At 37.3% G+C, this 26,730-nt stretch overlaps 2 protein-coding genes across 13 annotated transcripts in view; both read left to right on the top strand.

Annotated features, from left to right (window-relative positions):
• The first annotated feature begins 7,907 nt into the window (after positions 1–7,907).
• spi1b (Spi-1 proto-oncogene b) lies at positions 7,908–14,422 on the top strand. 5 transcript variants are annotated; one of them, XM_024294735.2, is made up of 5 exons: positions 7,908–8,389; positions 8,904–8,997; positions 9,921–10,117; positions 11,916–12,069; positions 12,893–14,422. In XM_024294735.2, the coding sequence occupies exons 1-5, from the start codon at positions 8,348–8,350 to the stop codon at positions 13,204–13,206; spliced, it is 801 nt and encodes a 266-aa protein (XP_024150503.1). In that variant the 5' UTR covers positions 7,908–8,347; the 3' UTR covers positions 13,207–14,422. The 5 variants fall into 5 exon arrangements, with proteins under 5 accessions (XP_024150503.1, XP_024150504.1, XP_024150507.1 ...); XM_024294736.2 differs by having other exon boundaries at positions 7,912–8,389; positions 8,907–8,997; positions 11,913–12,069; positions 12,893–14,421; XM_024294739.2 differs by having other exon boundaries at positions 7,914–8,389; positions 8,907–8,997; positions 11,919–12,069; positions 12,893–14,421.
• A 3,343-nt stretch (positions 14,423–17,765) lies between these two features.
• mybpc3 (myosin binding protein C3) overlaps positions 17,766–26,730 on the top strand; it is a 30,998-nt gene continuing 22,033 nt past the window's right edge. For 3 of the 8 annotated variants that reach the window (XM_024295090.2, XM_024295084.2, XM_024295087.2), the window contains exons 1-8: positions 17,775–17,907; positions 20,814–21,083; positions 22,642–22,758; positions 24,808–24,882; positions 25,315–25,463; positions 25,668–25,785; positions 25,870–25,918; positions 26,218–26,256. In XM_024295090.2, the coding sequence (XP_024150858.1) occupies positions 17,883–17,907; positions 20,814–21,083; positions 22,642–22,758; positions 24,808–24,882; positions 25,315–25,463; positions 25,668–25,785; positions 25,870–25,918; positions 26,218–26,256 (842 nt within the window). In that variant the 5' untranslated portion in view covers positions 17,775–17,882. Of the gene's footprint in view, positions 17,908–20,813; positions 21,084–22,641; positions 22,759–24,807; positions 24,883–25,314; positions 25,464–25,667; positions 25,786–25,869; positions 25,919–26,217; positions 26,257–26,730 lie in introns of all 8 variants that reach the window. The other 5 variants (XM_024295086.2, XM_024295085.2, XM_024295083.2 and 2 more) reach the window with 4 other exon arrangements.

The raw sequence follows: 26,730 nt of genomic DNA, 5'->3' as shown, positions 1-26,730 counted from the left end.
TGACTAGTGAGGAGTTCAGTATAAAAGGTTGTGTTTCCAAGTATTCTATAACTATTTATTATACAGTTTGATCTAATCTTCCATTGCATTTACATCAGTCCTCCAGAGAGCAAATGTGGTACCTATATTTCCTTTGGTTGGACTGTACTTTTATCAGTTAAAATTAATATTAAATCTTACAAAAAACCAAAAGAATAAAATTAAAAAACTGAATAATAAAAATGATGTACATTGAATGATTACCAATAAAAAGATGATGCCTGTAGCTATGTTCAAATTCCCACCCTAATCCCTAAATGCTAAAAATCTATAGCGCTGGACTATCTTGAGCCCTGGATTATAAAAGTAATTCGGACACCATGCTCACTAGTTGTCTTTTTTTTTTTTTTAACTCAAAATATGACATCACCGATTTCACAAAGTGAAAATCGATTCACTACGAACATTTCATGACGTCTTTTTATGGCTTCACTTTGTTCTGATGAGGAAAATGTGGATGGACTTTTAAAAAAATGCATTTAAACATGTTTTTTTGTTTTTTTTTCGCAAATGCAGATCATCAATGCACACACAAGTTTTTTGCAAAGAATTCTGGGAAATTTCTAGTTGCACTCGATTTTGGAATCATAGGCTCGGACAGCACTATAAAATGGCAAACGCACTAAATAGTGCACAATATTCTACACTACACCAAGCACTGCACTTTATAGTGAGTAGGGAAGGAATTCGGACATAGCCTGTGATCATATCTAGAAACATTTCTCAGAAAGAAATCCCCTAAAATCCAATTAAATTACTTTATCATCAAAGTTCAAGTTTACAAAAGTTTATCTAAGGAACCACAAGACTCTTGGATCAGCCTGCAATGCCACGAGAACCTACACCAGTTTCTTTGTCAACAGGATATCTTTCTCTTTGGCAAGTTCACCTCACAATGACTTAAAGCATGAGACTTCGATACAACAGAAAGAACTTTAAAAATGTTAAGGGGTACAAGCTATTGCCTTCAAACCTTAACAGACAAAACTCTGCTGCAGCATTCTTAGAAAGCAGCGAGATTGTATTTCATGCAAAAAAAAAAAAAAACACATTTGGTTAAGATTCTTATTGTGGAATTTACAAACTTTTTGTTCGTGATTCGTGGTGAACTTAATTTTTCATTTAGAATTTGTTGTAAAGACTGTAATATATAATGTGTTGTAGTTTCATGCTGTGATGCTTAGAGCCTCAGATGTGAAAGAACATGTTTTCAATGTGACTGTGCATCATCACTTTGAGCACAATGGATTTTATACCTAATGTTGTATAAAATGTGTGGATGCAGTTGCATGTTTTCTAGGTATTAATCAGACACAGAGAGTTGCAAATTTATAAGATTTCAGGCTTAAACGTTTATTCAGTGTTGCCCTCATTTTACACATTGATTTTTATACAAAAAAGACATAAATGTAGATTGATTAAATTCTAAGAAAAGGCAGCATTATCGTCTCCAAACAAGTGTTTCTCCAGCGCTTTCAAGAAGCATAATTGTGCTGCTTTTTAGTGTACAACCATGAGTTTATAAATCAAATGCTTTTGTAAATTGTATTCACTAAGATGACACATAGACATAAAAAACCCCAAAACGTTCTAACATTACAGTTAAAGACACATTTAAAAAAATTATATATCCTGATAAGGTTAAACAAATAATTCATTTTTATCACATTTTGAAAAATCGGAACGTTACAAAACTGCCTTAATGTTTTATAGGAACCCATCCAAAAGCTCTCAGGTAAAACTACTTTCTTGGAACTTGGTGCCAATTCCCCACAAACTAGTGTTTTCCAAGTCAATGCCATTGTTTTGTTTTTTCCATGTCAGTCACCTGATTCACAATACAATCTAAGCAGACGGCTGATAATGAGTCACAGTTAAATGAATCAGGACAAACATAAGCATGCAAAAGAGGGTCACTGATTGGGAAAGACGGTTACAGAATAGATGCTGTCAAAGCTTCAGGCTTGTTGTCATATACAGTGAGACAATAATTAGGTCTTTTTTTTAAGTTTTTTTAGCAATACTTTTAATTTTTAAAGCAACATTTACAGGGCTGCACGGTGGCGCAGTGGTTAGCGCTCTTGCCTCACAGCGAGAAGGCCCCGGTTCGACTCCCGGCTGGGACCTTTCTGTGTGGAGTTTGCATGTTCTCCCCGTGCATGCGTGGGTTTTCACCGGGGACTCCGGCTTCCTCCCACCGTCCAAAAACATGCTTCATAGGTTGATTGGTGACTCTAAATTGCCCCTAGGTGTGAATGTGTGCGTGACTAGGTGTGTGATTGAGGCCCTGTGACAGACTGGCGACCTGTCCAGGGTGTACCCCGCCTTCGCCCATCAGTAGCCGGGTTAGGCTCCGGCGCCCCCGCGACCCCGAAAGGGAAGAAGCGGTCAAGAAGATGGATGGATGGAAGCAACATTTACACTTCAACCCAACCTTTTTGGTTTTTATTTCCAGTAATTTTGATGAATTGTTGAAAAACGCACTCATGTTCAGTAATTCATGCTTTTGACTGATGTTTTTAGAATATTTAAACAAATCTGAAGAATCCAAAATCAGACTGTTCAGATCTCTGCCCCTGGTTTCATGCAACTGTCCCCCCCCAGGTTCAAAGTCTTGACACTCGCAGACAGAGCGGTGAACCCAACAGCAATTCTTTGACCCCTCCCACTCACCGCGCTCTTGCGACCGATGGTTCCTCCAGCGTGCGGCATAGAGATCCCACGCTAACTCATCTCGGTGACCACAGATCCAATGTTCTAGGAAACAATAAAGATTGTCCTCTTCCTTGGTTTTTCGTGTGCTTGATTTCAAAAAGCAAAGCAAAAAAAAAATACTATTTCTTGCTGCAGAGAACATTTTCTTACAGTAATGACCAACACATCAACTCTGACTCAGCTTTTCCTTAATGGTTATTTGCCACTTTATAATTTTTTACCAAATGTAAAGTTGAGGGTGTATCTGGATACTTTTCTGGGAAAACAAGATAAAGTTTGAGATTTGCTTGATTTTATGGTGAACTGAACATCTGATGATTCTTACATTAACCAGAGTTAGTCGTTTCCATATCATACACTCGTGCCCTGAGGAAATGCTTTAAAAACAGTGGCATGTGACCTGCCAGAAAGACAGTTTTGATTGTGTTTGCATGATATGCCAAACTGTTTGAAAACCGAATAAACATTTTTAATCGTCTTTACGGTAAAAGTTTGCAACCCTCCCTTCAAAGCACTGTAGTCAACTATGTGGAAATAACTTTGGTGTAATAAAGCTGTAGCATTATCTGCCACCATCTGCTTTCTGCATGTTTTGTCTTTCACAATGTTTTCACACATAATAGGCTCGCACACAACAGTTTTCACAAGTTTTTAGTTAAGATCCACTTCACTCCGCTTCAACTGCCGTGCAGCACCTGAAGGAGCAACAATTTCAACATTTCCCTGAAAGGAATGAAAGAATGGGTTGATTGGGTCTTCAATGCAACGTGATGACAAACAAAAATGCCCCAAAAGTTGTAACTGGTTCTTATAGCAAGAGCTTGAATCACCCTCAGCACAGAACACGTAAATGGATTCATTTAAAGAAGACCGTCAAGGAACCGAATCTGAAAGACACGGTTCACAGTTCCTCATTTAATAGCGTGTTTCTGTTGTTGAGCATGCAAAGTGCACTGTGTGTCATCTCTGAGGCCACAAAAACACAAATACTGACAGGACTATAAACCACACTGTTTTTGCAAAACAGCTCTGTTTTGAAAAATTTTATTTAAAGCAACTTAAGTGTTGAAATTTAAACAGAGAAGAGGGGTCAGCATCACAACTTCCTTTCTAATACGTTAAGCAAAACTTTACTACATTTTTTATGCTATTTTCTTATGATAATAAGCTCAGTGGCCTTGTGGTAGAGTGTCCACCCTGAGACTGGAAGGTCGTGAGTTCAAAATCCAGGCAGAGTTATACCAAAGACTCTGAAAATGTGATCCAGTGCCTCCCTGCTCGACACTCGGCTATAATGGGTTGGATTGGGAAGTTAACCGCCATTGGTTCTCAAGCGCAGCTATGTCTGCAGCTCACCCCTCCCCCAGGGGATGAGTCAAACGCGGAGAACAAATTTCACACACCTAGGTGCGTGACAACTACTGGGACTTTATCTTAACGTTCCGAATGACTTCAACTATCTCATTATCACCAAAAAAAAAGAAATTCTTTAATACGAGATATCGAAGAATGTACTTTAGCAGCCCCCTCTCTCTCTTTCCTGGACTGAGATGGTGGGACTTAATCTGTTTTAAGTCTGTTTTAAGACCAAAGCTTTCAACAATAGTAAAAAAAAAAAAAAAAAAAAGGCTCTCCAAACTTAGTTTGTGATTTATTAGTGGAGCTCCTCAAACATCTTGATTCTGTCTTGTTCAACACCCCCCCTCCCCTCCTTTATTTCACTTATTCAGCCAAAAGCTGTACACATGAAGCCCAAACCCCTGACGATAGACTGGATGACAGACCTGAGGGGTAACTAACTCTGTGTGGTGCGTTCACTGAGCTCCAGACATTAGCGGAACCCTAAAAGCCTCCCTGCCCAATTCCATCTGCTACAAAATATATTTTTATGTTTCTGCAATCTACAGCAGAAAAAGCATTTTGTGAGAAAAAAAAACAAAAAATATCAAACGCCAGAAGAAGTGATCCATTTGTAATTGATGTCTTGAATCGTTAATCTAACTCTGGTAGAGATTTTGCTGAAATTGTCGTCATAAACAATGTTCGAATCTTTCGTTTGAAGAGAAGTCTTGAATGACTGTGTGTCATTTGGGACTTGGACTTGTTTTCTCGTGACAACGAGATAGTAAATGTAGTTATCATTAGAAAACGTGAAAAAAGTAGGGAGGGCCATTTTTGACTTTTGTACTTTACTGGCTAAATGAACAAAAACAACAATTTATTTAAAACAGTTAATAAAGAAGGACGGACTGATGACCTGTTCACCCAACAGGGACAGGCTCCAGCAACAAAAAGGGATATAGGGGTTTAAGACAAGGAATGGATGAATGTTTATCAAAAACAGTGCATTTAAATATATATATATATATATATATATAATTTGATGTGTATTTTACCATAAAATTCCATTGAGATAAGATCTCTTCTTCAAAGGAGACCTAGGCTGAAAGGTATCATCACATGGATATATCTATACAGTTAAAACAGTAGCGTAGAAATAAAATATAATTAAAATGAACAGCATAAAAATAATTAAAAAGTTAAACATGAATAATCGAAAAGATCAATTTTATCACTTAAAGGGCTTTAAACACTAATACATAATAATAAAAAGGTTTAGGCCAAATCCAAGTGTTTGTGAAGGCCCTGCATGTTACAGAAAAACAACACAAAGTCACTCTCTGCTCATGTTCTAACTTCATCATAAAAATTTGAAAATACACTTTTTTTTTTTTTTAAATATGCCCCAAAACAGAGCATAAGGAGAAATTCATATCCGTTGAATTTACTTTTACATTTCATGCACTATTTTTTCCATCCCTTTGTGTTTTAAAAAACTTTTAAAAAATGATCCTAAATATATTTAATTCCTTTCAAATCTTTCTAAATCATTTTTGCCTCATTCCATTCAAAATTTGCACATAGCACCAAGTCAACTAATATTTTCATAAAGTATATTTATTTGTTTTAAAGTTCAGTAAAAATATTTGGACACACACAGGTCAGACACACTTAAGGGAAAATGTTTGTCATTATATTAAGAAAAATTGAAATGACAATAAAATTATTCATGAAAACATCACCTACCCGGCCACTGTTGGCGACAGTAACCCGGTAACCCAAAAAAAGATAAAGTCGGTAAAGAAAATATCCCAGCTTATGTTTCTTTTTAAATGCTTAAGCTTTGTTGCAGATCAAAAGTTCCAATATTTATGACATATTTTTAAACCAGTTTAATCATTTTAACTTATTTTTTTAATCCCTGAAAACTGATGAAATAGACTCATCGGGACACAAGTACCTTGCAGGGCGTCATGTTTAGAGAACATCATGGAGGGCAAAACAGAAAATGTGCTGTCAAGACATCCATGACTTGGCATAAAATTATTATAAACTATTTCATAAAACCGAGAATCTGTTTGTAATGGATTATCTGGGGGTAATCTTTTCCATTAAGTTTCATTTTATTCACATTTATTCAACTAATATTGTGCAAAAAGTAGTTTAATCTGTTTATTGTATATTATTGTGTTATTTTTATAGATAATTCCTTTAAAAATCTGATTTTCTTTAATAGAATTGTTATTAATACAAAATGAAACTCATAAGCAGCCAGCTGCTCTCATTCAAAATACAAAAAAAACAATAGAAGGAATAAAACCATAAAAACATTCAAAGATTCAAATCTATGAAGTTATTGTTCCTTAACACTATGATATGTCATTTTTTTTTTAAAGCTATTTGCATTTTTTTGTAATTAAAAAAAAAACAATGAACATGCAAAAAAAACAAAAAAAAAAAACAAAGATTTTCCTTTGAGCACTCTGAATGGAGTCCCATTAGAAATCGAGCTGGCTTTGTTGCAAATCTCAAATTAACATTCATAAAATGCTGGAGTGTTTGACATCAGTTGTTCGCAGACAGCTGTGATTCAGACAGGAGATGCACATGTGTGTGTAGTTTAAACAACCCCCCAAACAGAGACTCAGCAGAACAATTATACAGTTTGTAACTGTGAATATGTGTGACCTCTCCCGAGATTTCAGCTATCTGCTGGATTTTATGTTCTAAGAGGAGGACGCGACAACTTTGCACCAGCACTGACCTCTGCTAGGAGATCAAGATAGCCTCTGTATTTTCAGCTTAGAGCAAGTAATATTTACAGTGCACGGCCTTATCAGAGTGCAGCATTCTTCCTCTTAAACAGACAACGCTAATAATATATGCAGATTTGAGTTACAGGTAGTGTGCAATCAAAAAAATAAAAATGTCAGCATTGCAGAAATATCAGTGTATTTTTAGTTGTTGCAGTAGTCATGGTGCGCTCAGAGGCCGGCCACACAACTTATTTAGTACAGTATTTTAAGTAGCAGATTGAAAACAAACTGTCTTTGTGTCAGTTTCCCAATTTGCCATTCAGTTTGACACCGGAGGCACCAGTTCCTCTCCAGAACAGCATCTTTTCGGTTTGACAATCATAATCTTTGTTTATCTCGGTGTGGTTACAGCAACACTGTACCTTCATCTTATCTTCCAGCTGTGTCTGCCTTTGGGTGTAGATACAGAGCTTCCAAAAGTGGGCTTTGCTTGGGCCGGCTGCCAAACTTTGATATTAAAGATGGCATTTTATGGTTAAAGTTTGGATTCTAGGGTTGGAAATTCTCATAGTTCTGCAGCAATTTTAGTGTTGATAGGAAAAAGAGTCACTGCTAACTTTTTCAAGTTTTCCTTTTTATTTTATTGAATTTGGACTGCTTTTTAAACAACACCTTGCATATTCCAGTATAATTTTAAAGCATCTAATCGCTGCCTAGTGAGTCAAAAGCCACAAACACAAGCAGAGCCCCCAGTGGACTGAACTAAAAATAGGAAAGATTTAGACTGCTTTGAATAAAAGGAAAAATACGTGTATTTGTTGGTGCTTCCTGGGTAACTAAACATATATATTTGAATTTAATAAATAAGGTTTCAATGCAGTAATTTGAGTTTTATCAGAAAATAGAGAGATATATAGAGATTTATCGAGCCCACTGTAGTGTAAGCAAAAAAGATTCAATATTTAAATGACATTTTAATTAAAGTGCATTAGAAGCTGCTCACATATTTGCATTTTATCTTAAATACCTGTAATTGTTTCTTAAAAGCAGAAGATTTCGGTGAGGGAAGCCCTCGATGGTGATTGGCTGCTGGGGCAGGGAACATTATAAAGACCCTGATGAACGTGGAGCTTCATGGTCTCCCCTGACAAATCAATGACCAGGAACCTTCAGCAGACACACTCTGCTGCTCCCACCCACACGAATTTTTACAGAAGTTAAAAGTTCCTTTTTTTCATTTTACTGTCAAACAGTAGGCCTCCTTTTATTCCATGTCGTGAGGCTGAAATAAAGGCCTGTGAGAGTTTAGCTGAGGCCACGAGCAGATGCGCTACAATAAGAGTGACAAGAGGGAGATTTTTTTTTTTCTTCAGTCTTCGTTGAGTGAGAGGAAATTTTGAAACATTGTGCAATGGTGCCACAAAAGTTTTGAAAGGTTGTGTGAGGGTTTTGCCAGCGAAGCGTCTGACAGTCGGTCCATTGGACAAGAGGTCTCCATGTTGCATCCATACAGAATGGAGAGCTACCTCATCCCTCCTGTAAGTATCATTTTATTTTTTATTTGACGTATTCCAGAGACTTTCCTGCTCTTGAAGCTTAAAGTCATAGATTCCTGGACCCATTGTTTTTGACCTAATTTAAAAAATTTAAATTGTCTCAACAAAAATAGGTTATACTCTTGTTATTTTTGAGGAAAAGGTGACTAAATGTGGTCTCCATATCAATTTGAATGCAGGATTCGAACTGTAAGAGCCTTTTTATACTACGGGCAACATGAAAATGAAACTCAAAAGTTCTTCAGAGTTTCAGAAGCGAAAAAAAAGAAAAGAAAAAAAATAAAGTGTCATTTTTACAACGCACAGGTTAGGGTAAAAAGTACGAAAGTAAAAATGTTTACAAGAAATGTGCCATTTATGTGAAATGCTGAAGGTAAGTAATCCAATTTAAAAAAATTAATGAGTTGAAAATTAAAGGTGTGGCACTCACACCATGTTTGCTTTCTAGTAAAAACTTTTAAATTTGTTTTTTTAAATTATTTTTTTTCTTCTCCAGCAGCACACAGATGAAATGTACGAGTCCGACATCTACAGACATCCAATTACAGAATATTATAATCCATATGTGTTAGATGCAGATATCCAACCAGGTAAGTTTTAACTGAATGTTCACTTTGAAATGTATGTTTTTGCATATTATAACTTGTTTTAAAACATTTTTAAATTGAGATAAATTATGATTCTACCAAAATGACCAAAAAATTTGCTTTTTTTTTTTTTATATAAAGAAAAAGAATACAAAAGAATTGTTTTCGTCAAGCAGCTATATTTGTATTTTATCTCCATGGTTAATTGTGGCAACGCAGACTTTTCTGGTTTATTGTACATAAAAAGAGCGGCGTGCATGTGCAGCTGGAGCAGCGCACCACATTCGGGTGGAACACAGGAAACAGATGCCTTTCTTTCGGGCTGCTACAGCTACAGACATAGAACAACTTTCGCCCCATGGGGTTTTTGTTAATACATGAAGGGTGCTTTACTTTCTCTTGCAGTCTACTGTTTTTAATGTTACGCCTAAACAACTGAAGAGAGGTCGCATGTGGATGAAGAGGCAGATAAAAATAGCTGACACAGACTTTTCATACATTTGATAAATGGAATAAAGCATAAACTACAAATGTGTTACATTTTAACGAGGAACTTCATAGTTAATATTTACTGGTTTTTGCTTGTAAATGGATTAAAGATCACTCTTTTTTAGGCATATCTTCAAATAAAATAGGAGCCATTCTAAATTATATTTTAAATATTGTCTTAAAAGTGAATAAAATCACTAAAATATTCTGTAAATCTATGTTTTCATGCCATCTCAAAGTATACAAATTTCAGCTTTTTGTGTTTGCTGAGTTCAGCTGCTTTTAACTGCAGTCTTGTCACGATATGGACTTTAGGGATGTGCTTTAAAAGTGTGAGCTTTGTCATTGTGTAAGGGATTCACATCTATCTTCTGTTAACCATGCACCAAAGCAGCAAAAGGTTTTTCTCATTAATTTTACGTCTAAAAACCCTTCAGATCACTGGGACTACCACCCTCACCCTCACGTGCACCCAGTGGAGTTTGAAAACCTCCAGGAGACCAACTTCACAGAGCTGCAGAGCGTGCAGGCCCTCCACTCGCCTGCCCTCATACGACACGACGCCATACGATACGACCCAGAGAGCCTGCTGGATGCTAATCTGGCCGCTCATCCACATGTGTTGCAGCAGTCAGTAAGTCAGATTTTGTCTCCACTGTTAGATGTCCTTAAATAAGGCCTGTTTGATTATTGTTAGACTTATTAGGTGAGCTTTTTGACAATAACCTGCACACATATTGGCAAATGTTAAAATCTTTTGGTAATTGCCTTTGCCTTTTTTTATTATTTATAAACTTTGATTGAAAGGATAATAACTCTGCCATTTAAGTGATGCACTAGAACTCATAATATATCTAGAGATGTTTCTAGTGTTCTCCATATAAAAGGAGAATTTAGAACTCCTAAAGTCCAGTTTCAACATAAAAACTTGTATTTGGTGAAATATAAGCTGCAACTTCTGTTAGACTTTGTCCACTAGAATCTCTAAAACGCCAAATTTATTTAAAGCTGTAAGAAAAGATTTATATTTGAAGGTTTAAGGCGGTGGAGGTCTTTTAAAAGAATTAAGGAAGTGAATCTTGGTGAATTACAAGAAATCTTAATTTTAGTATTTTTTTTTTATTGTGAACCGACTTAAGAAACTCTGCTAAAGTTGCTAAAAGTCACATCTTCAACCTCTCCAGTTGTTAGCAAAACACACACACTCCTGCGCAGCGAATTTTACCGCCGCTTCACTTCCATGTTGAGTGCTGGTGAGGCATTGCAAACTTCTGTTCAGCAAACAAACAAACAAAAGAGGTTTTCACGCTGCAAAAGAACATTTAAGCATTGTTCTAAAAGAGAAACAAGCGTGCATAAGTGAGAAATCATTAAAAAAAATAAGGAAATTGCAAATTATATTACTAATTGAGTAAATTAAAGCATTTTTACAGAAACCTTCCTAAAAAAAAGCACAAAGAACATGTGCTTTTATGTCACCGTCCCCTGTGAGAGAAAATTTCCCTCCTCAAACGCCGTCTGCCATTTTTACATTTGAAGAATGCTGCTGTAAACAAGAGAAGGTGTCAGTATGTCACTCTCGATGTGATATTAAAATACCATGTGAAACCCGCTGGTCACAAAAGGAGCTCACATGTATGTATAGTTTTCCACAACTGACTCTTATCGTTGCGGGAGGATATTTATAGAATATTTTGCCTGGGCCGGCTGACAGCTACAGCAGCGTCCACACATCACAGCTCATGCAGAGCAAAATGTGCTCCGAGTGAGTGGGGGAAAATAAAAACGTAGAACCCCCCATTAATGGAAATGAAATCACGTTAAAGTTAAAATAGAAAAAATTTAGAAATGCATGACCGAAACCAGATAGAGACTGAAAAATATCTTTTTTTTGGTCATTTTTTTAAGGTTCACAAAAAAGTAAACACAAAATCAAACAATATTTTTTTCTTTTTACCTCAAAAATGTACAAAAATGTGGCATAGTCTTAGAAATCAGTTGTGTATTCATCTTTTGATGGACTCAAACCATTTTGGCTCACGAAAAGTTGGGGGGGAAAAACAAGGCTGGAAAAGTTGCGTAATGGCAGAAACAAGACATAGAGTCACGTTGTTCGGGTGCTGAGCTCATCTGCTGTGGCAGGATAGATGAGCTCGGTTTCCTAAGTTACACATGGCAATAAAAAGAAAAAGAAGAAGTTAGACGAGAAGGAAAGACCACAAACATTTGGATGGAAGGGTGAAACCTGATTTGGGGAGCAGGACAAAATACTGACTTCAGTACAACTGATATTACCAACACTGCTGCTTTGATGTATTATTATTATTATATATATTATACTCATGGGGAAGTCTCATATGGAAATTCAAAGTTAAGTTCCAACCACACCACAACAGAGGTAATTATTTGTATTGTTTTTGATTCTTTTGTTGAAGGTAACTTTCTTCCCGCGGGCGGTCTACCCACCACACGTGTCTCAGCGCAGCTCCGACGATGAAGAGCACGGAGGAAGGAGTCCTCCGTTGGAGGTGTCCGATGAGGAGCACTCCAGAGATCGAGTCCCTTACGTCTTACCAGGAGAGCTGGGTAAGGATGCAAGTTTTAAGTTTCATTTGGTCATTTTTAATTCAAATCATCTGCAAGTCTGTAATTGTGCTGAATCCAAGCAACCAAAACAACAAAATTTGGAGGAAAAGTCATATTTCTGAAGAAGATTCAAATTCAAGCATTAAAAAATGGATGCAATTGTCTCCAATTATTCTGTTTCTGTTTTATTGCAGACAAGATGAATCAATGATCTGTCATGTTTCGTCCGTATTAGTAATCGTCTATTTCTGCGTTTTTAATGCCATGTGCTGCTGACCTCTTGACCTGGTCCCCTTTGATAAAGAAGACTCTTTAATCTGGTTAAATGAATAGTTTTATGACATTTATTTGAAACATTCCAGAGTTCCTCCGTCAAACACATTATTTAAACCTTTTTAATGTAATGTCACAGTTTTAGGAAACCTTTAGAATTCCAAATCTGCATCTTTCATTTAACAAAGTTTTATCAAAACTACACTCTTGTCTAATTGTGTTATATAACATGTTCTACTGTTTACTTGAGTTTTTTTTAATGTGTCATGCAGTTGGGTTATTGCAGAAACATTGTGAAAAACACAAAAGTTTTGACAACTGCAGTCTTACATGCGTCAGCGTTTTATAAAAATTGAGGATCTTTTTTTTTTTTGTCTTCACACTGCGTTAAAAGTTACTCAACCACACATGTTGCTTAACAACAATTCCAAAAAAAGTTTACTTTTTTTTATATCAATTGGCAAAATATTTTTAAATGATTTCCTAAACTGACGTTGAAAGAAAAACTGAATTAAGCGACTTTTAATTCTGCGATCTGATGTTCCTCAAGGTAATAAGAAGAAGATCCGTCTGTACCAGTTCCTGCTGGACCTTTTAAGGAACGGCGACATGAAGGACAGTATCTGGTGGGTGGACAGAGACAAAGGGACATTCCAGTTTTCATCCAAACACAAAGAGGCCCTCGCACACCGCTGGGGAATCCAGAAAGGGAATCGCAAGAAGATGACCTATCAGAAGATGGCTCGCGCTTTGCGCAACTACGGCAAAACTGGAGAGGTGAAGAAGATCAAGAAGAAGCTGACGTATCAGTTCAGCGATGAAGTTCTGGGGAAAAGTCATCTGGAGAGAAAAACATACATTTAGCAGGTGGGATCCTTTCGGATGTAGCTGTAGATAGTTAGTTAGTCAGGCCGTCTGATCTAGAGTAGGACTGGTTTAAGTACAGCGATCCCCTAAAGAAACTGATGCATTAAACTGCCAGCAAGCTCTCACCATTTCACACAGACTCTGTCCTCCATGCTGTCACTTTGAAACTCACAATAAAGCCACAAACAAACATAAAAATGTACATTTTTAGTCATTTATAACTGGTTATTTGTCAAGTTCAGCCCTTCGGAGGACTTCAATTTGATAAACGTATTGGTAACATTTTTTTCATCTTATATAAGTAAAATATAATTTGTACAATAAGTCTCCTTAAATAACTTTCAGAACTGCTTGTAAACATGATCCTACAAGATGAACACAAATGTATAAGTTTGTGTAGCATTTACATTTTTTTCTTAAGAAAATGCTAACAAAAAAGGTCTTGAATAAGTGATCTTGATACACCTTCAATGTTCCTCCTCCTCCATTTTTAATCTCCTGTGTTAGACATGCAAAAGTTCTCGTCATTGTGTATCATTTGTGTGTGTGTGTGTGTGTGTACATAGCCTGTCAACGTTGCAAGTTTATATTTAAAGCAGCCTAAAGACGTGACGCGATCATTGAACAGGATTAACTGTGATTAGTTAATATATCATGCTACATGCAAATATTTACATAAAAAGGAAAGTAACTGTACAAATAAATGAAAGTGTCTTTAATCCAAAAGGGTTTGTATCAAGTGTTTTATGTGTAACTGCAGACGGTTGACTTCAACAAACATCAATGACAAAAAAAATGTGTTTGAAGAGAGAGGAAGAGGAAACTAATCTGCACAATTGAATAGTGTTAGGTTTACAAATGTGGTCTGTTATCTTTGGGTGCATGTCAGAGAATAACTGGTAGCTTTAGAGGAACTTGGAGGCTTAAAATGGGCCCAGAGGGTGAAGTGGCTTGTCACTGCTTGTTCATTATCTGACTGTGAATCCTGACACGCTGCGGGGTCCGGCTCTCCGTTTACGGGGTGTGAGGTGTCACATCATGTCAATAGGCGGCACAGAAATTAAAGTTCATTAACGTATAGTCTGTGTGTCAGTTTCACCCACTGTCATCATTCGTCTGTATCTCTGCAATGGATACGAGGAAGAAACCAACATGCTTGGTAAAGAATACTTCCTATTCAGCAGGTAGAGATGATGGATGTTTTTAATGTTTCAAACAAACCATTGTGCCTGCTTTGCCCCATTATAGTCCCACTCCAATCATTTTTTATCTATTTTAAAAGTCTTTTAATGATGATTATGCCGTTTTTAACTAAAATCAAAAATGTATATAGCACAAAGTGCTTCAAAAGCTAAAACACGAAAACTTCAGAAGGTAAAAACATAAAAGATAAAAACTTCAGAGGTTAAAAACATAAAAGACAAAAACCTCACAAGTTAAAAAAACATAAAAGACAAGAACATGTACCACATAAAACAATCACCTCAAGCCCAAATGAGAATGGTTTCAGCTAAATAAAAAGTTTTTAGTTGGCTCTTAAAAGAGTGAACGTCCAGGGATCACAGGGAGCTCAGCCTGGAAAGATCCGTCTCCGTGTTCTGAAACAGGTTCTGATCGTTCTGAGGACCGGAAGTAGTTCATTTGAAATTCACTTCTCAGTTGTGGGATCTTTGGTCCGGAGTAAACCTGTCCCTACATCCCATCATCCATCTGGTGACATGCTCTCCTGCTTAAAGCTCTTACAACCTCAACAAACATGGTGTGCAGTATGAGAGCTAAAAAGCTTTGAGTCTGATGTCAGCTCAGACAAGGAAAACATCCATCTAGTCGTCTACAAGTGGATGCATCAGAAGGGAGCACACCTATAATCTTTATCAAATGTCATTTTTTTCATCTGCTCTTGGTTCACAAAAATTTGAATAAATAAATACTTTATAGTTTTAATCTTCATTTTGCTTCATACGTATCCTCCATCATGACAAAAATGCTACAAGAACCTGTTAAAAAACACCAACAAAGCAATTTTCACTGGAATGCGTTTACATTCCTTCAACTACTGTGATTCTTCAACTGTTTGACAATTAATGTAATTCCAGAGGATATTGAAGTTGACAAAAGCAGCCATACGCTAATAACACTGTCCAGCAGTGAAATGCTTATGCAATCCATGTAAATCAGCTAATTCTGTCACTGAGAAAACTGGCTTTGCTCCACTCTGCAACACTGCATTAGTAATGTGCTGCATAACGGTGCATAGCAGTTATGAAAAAGCGCTTTTCTCTATGTTATATCAGCAGATTCACATTGATTGCTGGAATGGTGGAGGAGTTACGGTATGTCAAAGAGCGTGTGTTACTTAGTGTCGCCAGGGACAAATATGTCTTGTTGAAGAGTTAATCTAGTTTTTTTTTTTTTTTTTTTTTTTGCTTCATTATTAAACCTATAAAATCATATACATTGTTTGGTTTGTCCACTTAGATGCTCTGTTACTTCTGGGCATGCGCGGTGTGGATCAAAAGTTCTGAAATAAGGATCTTTGTTCACTGACAAAGAACTTCTGGTGCGTTCACAATCGCATGGCATGGGCGGTCCACCAGACCAAAGAGGAGAAGCTAACCAAAAAGAGGAAATGATATGAGCAAAAATGGTCACAAACATTTAAGTTTCATTCTCAAACTAAATTTCTTCAAACTTTGAAAACAGTTTTTCTAGATCAAAGTGTAGAAAGGTGATATTTGTATGAATAAAATTAGGAATTTTCACAACAAAAAACTAGCAGAAATCTGATTTGGTTAAAAAAAAAAGATCAACATTTGACTCAAAGTAAAATCTACTGGTTGACTTGATAAATCGTTATAACTGAAAGTTGACTTGAAAGAGTCTTGTGTTTTTGGCCTTACCTGAATTAGATCCAGAAGCTAGCAGGAATATCTAGCTTTCTTCTTCAGGATTTTTTTTATGTTTGTTAGTCAGAGCTTCTTTCAGGTAATACTGCCCTCTAGAGGCCAGCAACTGTAACTGTGTTCCCTCCTGAGCTAGAGTGGTCCACTGGTGGAAAAAAAATTAAAAATAAAATAGGGTGGGAATTGTTTTTACAGTTTTTTTTAACAGCTGAACCAAACTCAAACAATGTGACAGCTTAAAGTTTATCTGGGAAAAGACAATAAAACTGGTTATTTGTATTCAGGAGAACAGTTTATAGTTTCTTTTTATTGGTGAGTTTTCCATTTATTATACACAAAAACTTTTATTTTTTTTTCTGTTTTTGTTAATAATTCAAATACATTTTATAAAATGTATTTATCACATTATTTATTGTATGAATTCAATCGCAAACATGTCTCTTAATCCTTTAGATTAACAGAACGTTCTTTGACTTACCGACGCTTTTCTCTGCTTCAGAATCTGCTGACATTATGTACATCATGTTACTGTTTACGGTACGGTAAAGAGTGTGTCATGTTTAACCGTCGCTGGCAACTTCTCAGGTGTTAAAAGGTTAAGAAAATACAAGGTCACAACTTTAATCTTAAAAACTACCTGCTCTGGAAAAATTATATAATAAAAAAATAGGATTTTGAAGAAAAACTTAATATATCTTAAATAATGAAGTGTAATGATACTTCACTTATATAGTCAACTCAGAGTAATTTCATAGTGGGAGTCAGATCTATATTTAACGTTTTGCTCCCCTTAGCTTTTTTTAAAATGCATCCAACGCAACACACAGGTAAAATCTTTTGGGGGCACATGTTTTTTTACAGGCTCAGGGACATTTTAAACTTGTTAGTGAGGCATCAAACTATAAAAATAAAACAACGGCAGCTGTGATGTCCCAGTTCTCAGAATCGTACAGCTCCAAACAATAGTCCTGTTAGCTGCTGCTAACAGGTGAGAAACAATTCAAGAAGCCAGACCAAATTCAGGGTAGGACAGATATACGAATCAATTAAATGCAGTTTTTTGCCTTTTACTATGTCATTAGGTACCAAATGGTTTGAGGAAATAGAAAGAGAAACAAAATCCAAAATATTAAAAACAGCAGCCTAAAAGTATATAAAATCCAAATATGAATTAAACAAGTAAAATAAAATTGCTTTAAGATAATTTCATTGAAACCTCTAACTTTGTACATGAGTTGTGATTTAAAACTAGACATAATACAGCATGGAGAGTATTGAAATTTCAAAATAATATTCTGGAAGACCAACAAATTAATTCACCACAGAGAGTAAATCTTCCTGAAAGCGTCATCCTCTGAAGTCCTCTTAGTTCTGTTGGTCGATTGGCTGTGAAACGCTCCAAAACATTTAAAGTTCTATTATTAACTTCCTCCCTGCATCTCGCTACCTCCTTTTGCTCTTAAGGCCTGTCAGTCAGCTGAGGTGCTGTGGAAAAGACGACTGCAGTGTAACACAAAAGGGGGGCGGGGCTAAAGGTGGAGTGGAGTGACATTACATTTTAAACAGGGTGAGGGATGATGGGGAAAAAGACAGGAGAGGGCAGACGGGGCAGGGAGGGGGTGCCTTTATTTTAATGGTCGGACTGGGGGGGAGCAGGAGTAGAGGGGAGGGTTGGATCCAGAAAGGAGGGGAGGGCCACTATTAAAAGCTGAGGATTTGGCAGAGAAAGCCAACTGTAAAGTCTCTGCTGTGAAGGGGAAAGCGTTCAGGATGCCAGAGCCAGTCAAAAAACCAGGTGAGTGTCCTCGCATTTTCAGCTCTGTCGTCTTGTTATGTTCTTATGTCAAACCTCTAGTTTTTAGCAGCAAAAACAATCAAACTGTGTGTGCGTTCAAGAATTTGCTGTATTTTTCTAGCATGTTAATTGCGCTTTTTATACAATATTATGACACAAACTCAGCTATAGCTTTCCTGGGTAACCATGAAGCAAACATGTTCTTTTTTGGAGTCTAAATGGAAAGTAAAAAGAATAATAAATCATATCAATCCACTGTAAGACTTGACTTAGTTGGATTCTTCGCAGGATGAAGTTGTTAAATTACAAAAAAAATGATGGATAAATCGGTAAAATTGTCTGTAATTTATCTGCCATCTTCATTCCCAGTGTGCTTCCTGTTTCTTTAATTAGAATGTAATTTCAAGGCTTTTTAAGCCCCTCTAAGCTCATTAATAAGATGTACTGCTGCTCCTGTAGCCCGACGCCAAAATCAGAACATGCCACAGGTAATTATGTGTCCTCCAGTTCAAAGCGTTTCTCACCCCCTCCAGTGCTGTCAACACAGCCCAGGTGGAAACACTGTCAGATGCCAACACGACACTGTCACATTTCCAGCATTACAGCATTCACAAAGTGACCCACTGATCCAAAAATGCCCCTGCAGGATTTCAGCTTGACAAATGGCTTTCCACAGTTTTCTTTTTGCTCTCATGAGTGGGCGTGAGCGGCTGTTTGTGGAGCGAGAAGGCCGGCGGCGTCTCACATATCGGATGACTGAGTGGTGCCCAAATGGGCAACTTGTGTGCGATAAGACCTTTAGCATGAGAGATTCATGGAGAACAATAACAGTTAAGAGCTTTTATCCAGATCCATTATGGGAATATTGTCAATTAATGTTGTCGTTTATGCTTCTATTTATTTGTTTTTCATTTAACTGCATTCTTTTAGTTAATTTTTTTATGCAACATTTTTATTCTAAGTTGGTTTTAGTTCAATTTGATATTATTTTGTATTTTTTTTAATATATATATTTTATTTATTCAGTTGTGGGTTTATATCCAATCTAAAATTCCTATTAGAATAATAAAATCTCAGACAAAATTTATGATTTTTCCATGAGATTCTGCATCATATCAAAGTAATGTCAATGTTTCTACTTTTTGTCCTTCAAAAGGTCACAAAATATAGAGTTTTTTTTATAAACTTTAAAGATAGTGGGATTGAACAGCAAGGTATTAGCATGTATGACTGACAACTTGATGAGGAGCGCATCCCTCTGACTGCCTCCAGACCCATAAAAATAGCTTCATGCTAATCCGCCAGCTATGATACCTGTTGCAGCTGAAACCAGCACGTCTCATTTAAATGACCTGCATGTACAGAGCACATCCTAAATTTAAACTCTTATCCTGAAGGTCACTGTTAAATTGTAGATTTAAAAAAAAAATCTTATTTTTTTATCAAAACGTTTTATTGCACTCTTCCACTATTAAACTTAGAATAGACATCTTTTTGTACCTTAAACCTGAACAATCAGCCCAAGATTGGCTTTTTTGGGAGCACTTGAGAACTTTTGCAATCAAATAAAACAGAACATGAACAGACAGTGTTTGTATCGGTCAATTTTAAGGGGTTTTCCCCGTGTGGGGGCCTAAAACACAATAGTTCTGCAACAGTTTAAAGGCTGACAGCTCCCTTGTCGTTAGTGTCCTTAATTCTCTCTGTAATTTTTGATCCAATCCATCAAATTAGCGCTTTATCACTTTTGCTAGGTTTGGAAAATGAGACAACTATGCCACAAATATCTTACGTACAAAATTACTTTACACTTTTAGGCTTTTTGTTGTCCTTTCTTTATCCGATGTGTTGTAACCAATTATTTTCAACCATATTATAGTAGCACTACTGTACCTGTTTACCTGTGACTAATTTAAGCTAAAATATTGTAATACTGAGTTTAAAAACAACATGCACACCTTTATGTCTGACAACTGGAAGAAAATAAATCTGAAAATGTGATGATTAACTAGGAAATAGAATGTGGATCAACACTTTTTCAAGGAGGTTTTTTTTTATTTTTTACATTTTTACAGTTTTAGAATTTATTCAAATCTACTACAATTTAAATGTACATGATAGGGTTAGATTTAAATATATAGACCTTCTACAAATTATCAACTGACTGGAATCATTAAGACTGTGAATCTAATCTGAACTTTTCAGTATGTTCTATGTTTTAGGATATATGATAAAAAGAATCGCTTTATTTGTGCGACATTGGTCAGAGGGAGCAGCTAAAGTTTAAAATTAGCCCCTCCATAGTACAGACTGTACTTCACTGTACATTGTTTGAGAAACCATCAGCTCGTGAATTTACAAGCTGTCTATGTCTCCTTTTGGAACGAACCAACTCACTGTCTCCCCCGCTGGCCGCACGGTTGGAAATGTTTCAAGCTGTTATTTTTTTAAGGTGTGTTTTTTTTTTTTTTTTATTACAGTCAGTTGGTATTTTTGTGCTCTCCTTCATCCCCTCATGAATACTTGAGTGGGTTTTGGGCGTAGCATACCAACATCCCCCCCGAGGGGGCTGCCTCATATCCTCCCCGTGAAGGACTTGTTTATGAGAGCCGGTTTCATTGCTACCAAACTGGCAGGTTTGAAAGTGCACAATCAGTCAAGGATGAAGATTAGATCCTGGTAGACAGATCTGCTGGGTGTGTTCAAGGCCACTTTTTCATGTCAGTTCAGTTTAATAAGCGCTTTTTCATGTTTTTGCGATTGAAGACCTTCCCTGAAACACGATGGAGTTAAAGTCTGAGCCTCACTTTTGAAATTATCCACCATGATCTCACTGTGCTCAAATCAGTAAACAACTCACCAGGAAAATGTGCATTTACTCTGCATTTTCAACTCACCCACTTCAGTTTCGGCGTTCACCAAGAGACCGAAAGCTCAGGAGGCGGAGGAGGGGTCCTCCGTGGTCTTTGAAGCAGAGACCGAGAAGGCTGATGCCAAAGTGCGATGGCAGTGCAACTCAAAGGACATAGCCAGTGGCAACAAGTATCTAATCCTAGCTGAAGGAAACAAGCACTCATTGACTATTCAAACCGTAACCAAGGAAGATGCCAGTGTGTACGCAGTGATTGCTGGCGGTTCCAAGGTCAAGTTTGAGTTGAAAGTCATTTCAAAGCCAGGTGGGGGGGCACTTTGATGCAAAAGCTGCACATCTGAGATCCCTGCTTTCTCACTATGATCCTTTTGTAGTCTTCACTGAGCACAAAGCAGAGCACGCTACCCCGAAACCTGCAGAGCACCACACAGCAAAAGCATTAAAGATCCACTCCAATGAAGACCACGTTTGTGGTGTTTTTAAAATGTTCATGTGGCATTTTTCTCATGACGTACATTAAGCTTGAAATATTATTTTAGAGTATTTTTTCATTCAAACTGTTGTGAATCAGGAGTAGATGAAAAAACTGTTTGAAAAATATAGTATTTGTGATGGAGAAACTATTCCGGTCAAAAGCTCCATCAATGTAACAGAGAAGGGGAGGGGGGCGGAGTTGTTTCATACCAACAATCCAACTCCACAGTGGCAAATTCCTGCTGCTCTGCAGAAACTAAGTCCCAGAAAACTACACTTTTTTAAGCCTAAAAGCAGCATAATCATCCTTAAAAAGACCACTGAGAACATTTTAAAAACACATCAAAAGATGATTGGAGTGGGTCTTTAACTCAAGTCATCTCTCAGACTTTGAAGGTTTGGTTTGACGTGATGGAAAAAAATAGCAGAGACAGCTTCTTTCTAAACTAATTCTTGTTGAAATTGTTAGGAGTTCTTGCAAAAGGCTTTTTTCCAGGACTGTACATGACATTTAAGGACTTGGCGCTATGTTTATTTTTACATAAATCTATTGGACTGAATTGGATCAAATAAGATGTAAATGGACTTTACTTTGAGTCTGCCTTTTACCTCTTTATTTGATTTCCCCTAAAAGTGCTATTTGATTAAATGAAAATTGAAAATAAATAGATTTAACTAGAATTCATTCCCCTTTAAATAAAGTCAGAAACAGCCCTCAAGGAGGCAGGAGGAGATAGCTTCAAAGTAATTGTGCTGTGCAGTTTCATGGCCACTTCAAGCACAAATGAATCTGCAAATTAAGTATTTTATCAGTTTATTTATTTTGAGTTTGTTATTTGAGAACAAATTTCCATGAAGTCCAACTGCTCCTTTGAAGTCTTTCACAGTCGTGGTCCTTGCGCCGTGTGCCGAGTGAGGAACATTTGTGCCATTAGTCTGTCAGTGAGCCCTGCCCGTGCTCTTGGGATACCATAAGGTGCAAACAAATCTCTAAGAAAGGCATCAGAGTGGCGTGACCAGCCCCTGCCTTCAGCTGTCTGCAGCTCATATCATGGCCTCACTTCAGCTCAGTTTGCCCACTCGATGACCTTGACCCCCCACACCAACACATTATTTCCTCATGAGTAACCAGCACTTGACTGGTGCTGAGGACAGGCATGGCGGACAGCTGATAAGGCACGGAAAGTTAGAGGGTCACTCTGAAAAGATAAGACAAAAGGAACATTTGGGAGATAAACTGCCGCCAGAGAAGGTCTCCTGGTTTTAGAAAATGCAGTGATCTGATGGCTCAAATGTTACAAAATATTTACACAAAGGTGAACTAGGTTTGTTCTTTGGAATTCTTCTCTAACGCGTGTCTTGACGTGTCTGCGGTGATGATAACACAGACGCTCCAGCTGAAGCTCCTGCAGGCAAGCCCGAGGAGCCAAGCATGAAGCCAGAGCAGGCCTCTGATCCACGGGAGGGGGCTCCCCCCGCCGCACAGGACCCTCCCCCAGCTGAAGGTGAGTTACTGTTTGCCGCAACACCATAATGATTCTTTTCTCTCGCTTCACTTTAACTGGTTCACTCTTTTATATATATATATATATATATATATATATATATATATATATATATATACTATATATAGTGTAAGGGTTGGTGTCCTTAGACAGCTCTTTGGACTTGGCCATTGTGGAGTTTGCCTGTTTGAGGTTGACAGGTGTCTTTTATATAGATAACGAGTTCAAACAGGTGCCATTAATACAGGTAACGAGTGGAGGACAGAGGATCCTTTTATCGAAGAAGAGCCAGAAATCTTGCTTATTTGTAGGTGACCAAATATTTGTTTTTCAACTTATTTTACAAATAAATTCTTTAAAAATCAGACAATGGGATTTTCTGGATTTTTTTTTCTCATTTTGTCTCCTATATTTGAGGTATACCCATGATGAAAACTACAGGCCTTAGTCACCTTATTAAGAAGAAAAATTTGCACAATATGTGGCTGGCTAAATCATTTTTTGCACCACTGTATGTGTTTTAGTGGCCCCATGGTGGACTGGCAAACTGACCCGGGTTGTACCCCACCTTTGCCCAACAGTACCTGGGCAAACTCCAGCAACCCCATGACCCCAAATGGGACATTTGGGTTTAGAATGTGAAGGGACGCTTGGATTATCGTAAAACAAATCTAGTTCTTAAGACTCACATATCCCAAAATACCACAGCGCAGCAACCTAAATGCAAGTTTTTCAGCAAATTCAACAGGTGGCAGCGTGGCGGAATTCATAATCGAGTTGCATTTTTACATGAGGTTTTATGAAACAATTTTTCGCTAAAAGTTGACATCAGTCAGTGGCCGCTGGGCACATTTCGAGGTTGCACAGTGCCGGTCCATCGACAGGTGGGGAGGACGCCATTACAAAATCCACCAACTGCTGGGTAGCCACAGCCAGATCTCCGGCCGACAGCAACTCTGACTGGACGATGTGCAAATATCTCCAGGCGGCGGCATTCGAAGAGACGACGGCCATCAGCCACCCACTGGGGATAAATAAAAAGTGGGTCATTCCTTACACCTGACTGCTGCTATCTAAATTCATGAGCAGGCCAACAATTTAAAAGAAAATCAGGGAGCAGCATGAAATCTGGTACTTCCTCCCCATCGTGCAGTGGCAGTTTGAATCTTCAAGCTTGTGAAAAGTGAATTATCATCACTTTATGCACAGGAGCGTTCCCAATATTTAAGTTGTGATAAATATTTGTGTTTGCTCATTTTTTTTCTCTCCTGTTTGTTTTTTATCCACTTTTTCATTGGTGTTCTAAAGCACTTTTAAACTTAAAGGCTTCATTTTCGAGCTAACTAAAACAAGTTTTAATATTACCAACATGTGAAACCAAGAAAGGGAGGGTTTTCCTGGCTGTAATAAGCTTTTTTAGGCTTGACCTTGTCTGCTTCTGACTGTATTTAAAAAAAATGTTTAGAAAAACACAAACAGGAATGCTACAGTGGCCACTTTACATGCAAAAGGTCACTCTAAATATAATCTCATGCAAAGCGTGGCCTACATTCAGAATGGTGTCAACATAAGCAAAATCCTTGAGTGTGGTACAATTGTTTTTAGTTGAGTTAAAATTATTTTCTTGCATTAAATCTTACAATTTCAGTTACTTAGCTTTGTAATAAAGAGTCTACAATGTAATTTTCTACTTTTAACATGTGAAATAGTGACGGTTAGATTTTAGACAAACTTTGCTTGGTTTTTTTTTGTTTTTTTCCACCGTAATGTATTAGAATATATTGCCTTAAAAGTCTAAAAAGATAACTCAAAAGAGAGATTTTTCCTCAAATTCTTGTCTAACTATAAAACCAGCAACAATAATCCCTTTCACAAAAGAAAATCACAATAAATATCAGCAATGTGAACATAAACAAATAAGTAGATGGGTAAATAATCTTATTCGGAAAAAAATCTCCATTTTACATTTCATGTACATGTCATTGGCTCCAAAAATACAATTTATCATCAAGTTTATGGTTAGTTAATTACTAAATTTTCCATCTGCAGCAGATGCTCCAGACACCAGACAAGACTTGACAGGACTCTTCACTGAGAAACCTCAGAGTGGAGAGGTCACAGTAGGTGTGCAACCTTATTTTTTTTTTACTATACTCATTTTATGTTATTTTATGTTATTTTATTTTATTTTATTTTATTATTATTATTATTATTTTATTTTACTTTATTTTATTATTTTCAAAATTATTTTAACAATTTATTTTAATTAAATTTAATTCTAGCGTTTTAACTTTGGTTAATGGGAATTTTCACTGTTGTATTTGTGCAAAAAAATGTCTTTAAATGTCTGTTTTTCACAGTAAAACAAAAAAACATAATTTTTCAAAATAAAATATCAGACACTTTTGTCGATTGCTTTAGTTAGAAAAAAAAATTAATTCATGGTAGAAAAAAATAAACGCGTTAAAGACAAAAGATCAGTTTGACAAAAATCCTGAAGAACATCTTAAAGTGCAGTCATGCTGGAAGCTCGGTAACAGCTTTCTGTCTGTGCAGGAGAAAACTTCACATTTGTGGCCAAAGTGAATGCTGAGTCCCTGCTGAAGAAACCCACCATCAGATGGTTCAAAGGGAAGTGGATGGACCTCGCCACCAAATGTGGAAAGCATTTACAGCTGAAGGAGACTTATGATCGTAGCAGCAAGGTAAATTAAGATCAGGAAAAGACACAATAATCCTGAAACAAGAAGACAATAAATCAAGCCCCAGCTTGAATTTCCCCCCAGGGGATTAATAAAGTATCTTGATTGATTGATTAATAAGGGTCCAGTTTGAAGATCATGTTGACCAAACAGGTGTGTCAGAGTAAAACCCTTTGATGGAGGTATTATGATCATGCTTGCTTGCAGGTGTACACGTTTGAGATGCAGATCATTGCTGCTAAGGCTAACTTTGCAGGAGGGTACAGATGTGAGGTTTCATCCAAAGACAAGTTCGACAGCTGTAATTTTGAACTGACCGTGCACGGTGAGTGCAGCGTGCATCCTTCTTCACCTTCTCTTTGTGTCGATGGACTCCTCACTGATCTGATCGTCTTACGCTGACTTCCAGAGGCCAGAGCTCCAGGAGGGCTGGACATAAGAACGGCTTTTAGACGCACGTAAGTCGCATGGAAATATTGATGTTCATCTTTTTTTTAGCTCACCGTTCTCATTTTAATATTGAAAAATTCATAAAGGATATGGCATATGACTCCAGTTACCCCCATATAATTCTAACCTTACATTATTTTACATCAGATACAGTATTTCCTGTGTAAATTTAATGTGACGTCAAATTCAATCTTCAGAAATGTATGTTTTTAAAATCTAACGCATCTTTTAGCTCAGCCTGAACACACATACGTTTTTTAGATGATGCCATGAGTGATAAATAACTGTGAAAATGCTAACCTGTCAGGAGTGAAGCCGGTAAGAAGAGAAGTGGACCAGGAGCAAGGTAGTAACAGGCCCAGCAGACTTGTTCTTAAGCTCACAGGAGAACAGAGAAACCAGGACCAGGATCAGAGGCTCCCTCTCTCTTCTGTGGCCTGCTTCTTCTCTGCACTCGAGTTCAACAGAACCAGTGTTGTGAATGGCATACGCTCTAGTTTGCGGGGTTTTGAGAGGCCGACTCTGGAGGAAAGCTCACAAGAGAGCAAGAGACAGATGTCTAGAGGTGACAAAAACTCAATTTAAAACACCTTCTTAATCGTCATCTGTAAATATCCATGCATCCAGAGCCGCTGGAGCAAACAGCTGAGCGGCGTGAGCGTGGGTCTGTCCGCTCTCTCTGACCTCCTCCTGCGTCTCCATCAAAACTGAGCCAGCTGCACAAACAGCTTCCCGGCAGAGTGAGATTTGACGGTGGTTTGATGATGCTGAAAGTGCAGGATGTGCTAAGACACATAGGCTTTTCAGTAGCTGAGCTGCT

Source organism: Oryzias melastigma, linkage group LG3 (assembly GCF_002922805.2).
Source record: "Oryzias melastigma strain HK-1 linkage group LG3, ASM292280v2, whole genome shotgun sequence".
Taxonomy (NCBI): domain Eukaryota; kingdom Metazoa; phylum Chordata; class Actinopteri; order Beloniformes; family Adrianichthyidae; genus Oryzias; species Oryzias melastigma.
The sequence above is the reverse complement of the archived record's forward strand: the minus strand, read 5'-3'. Positions and strand labels throughout refer to the sequence as shown.

Bases quoted from the DNA above. Each gene is read 5' to 3' on its own strand.
- spi1b (XM_024294734.2), top strand. From the start codon at position 8,348: ATGTTGCATCCATACAGAATGGAGAGCTACCTCATCCCTCCT. The intron at 8,998-9,920 runs GTAAGTTTTAAC...AAAACCCTTCAG, and splicing joins AGATGCAGATATCCAACCAG to ATCACTGGGACTACCACCCT. The intron at 12,070-12,892 runs GTAAGGATGCAA...ATGTTCCTCAAG, and splicing joins CGTCTTACCAGGAGAGCTGG to GTAATAAGAAGAAGATCCGT.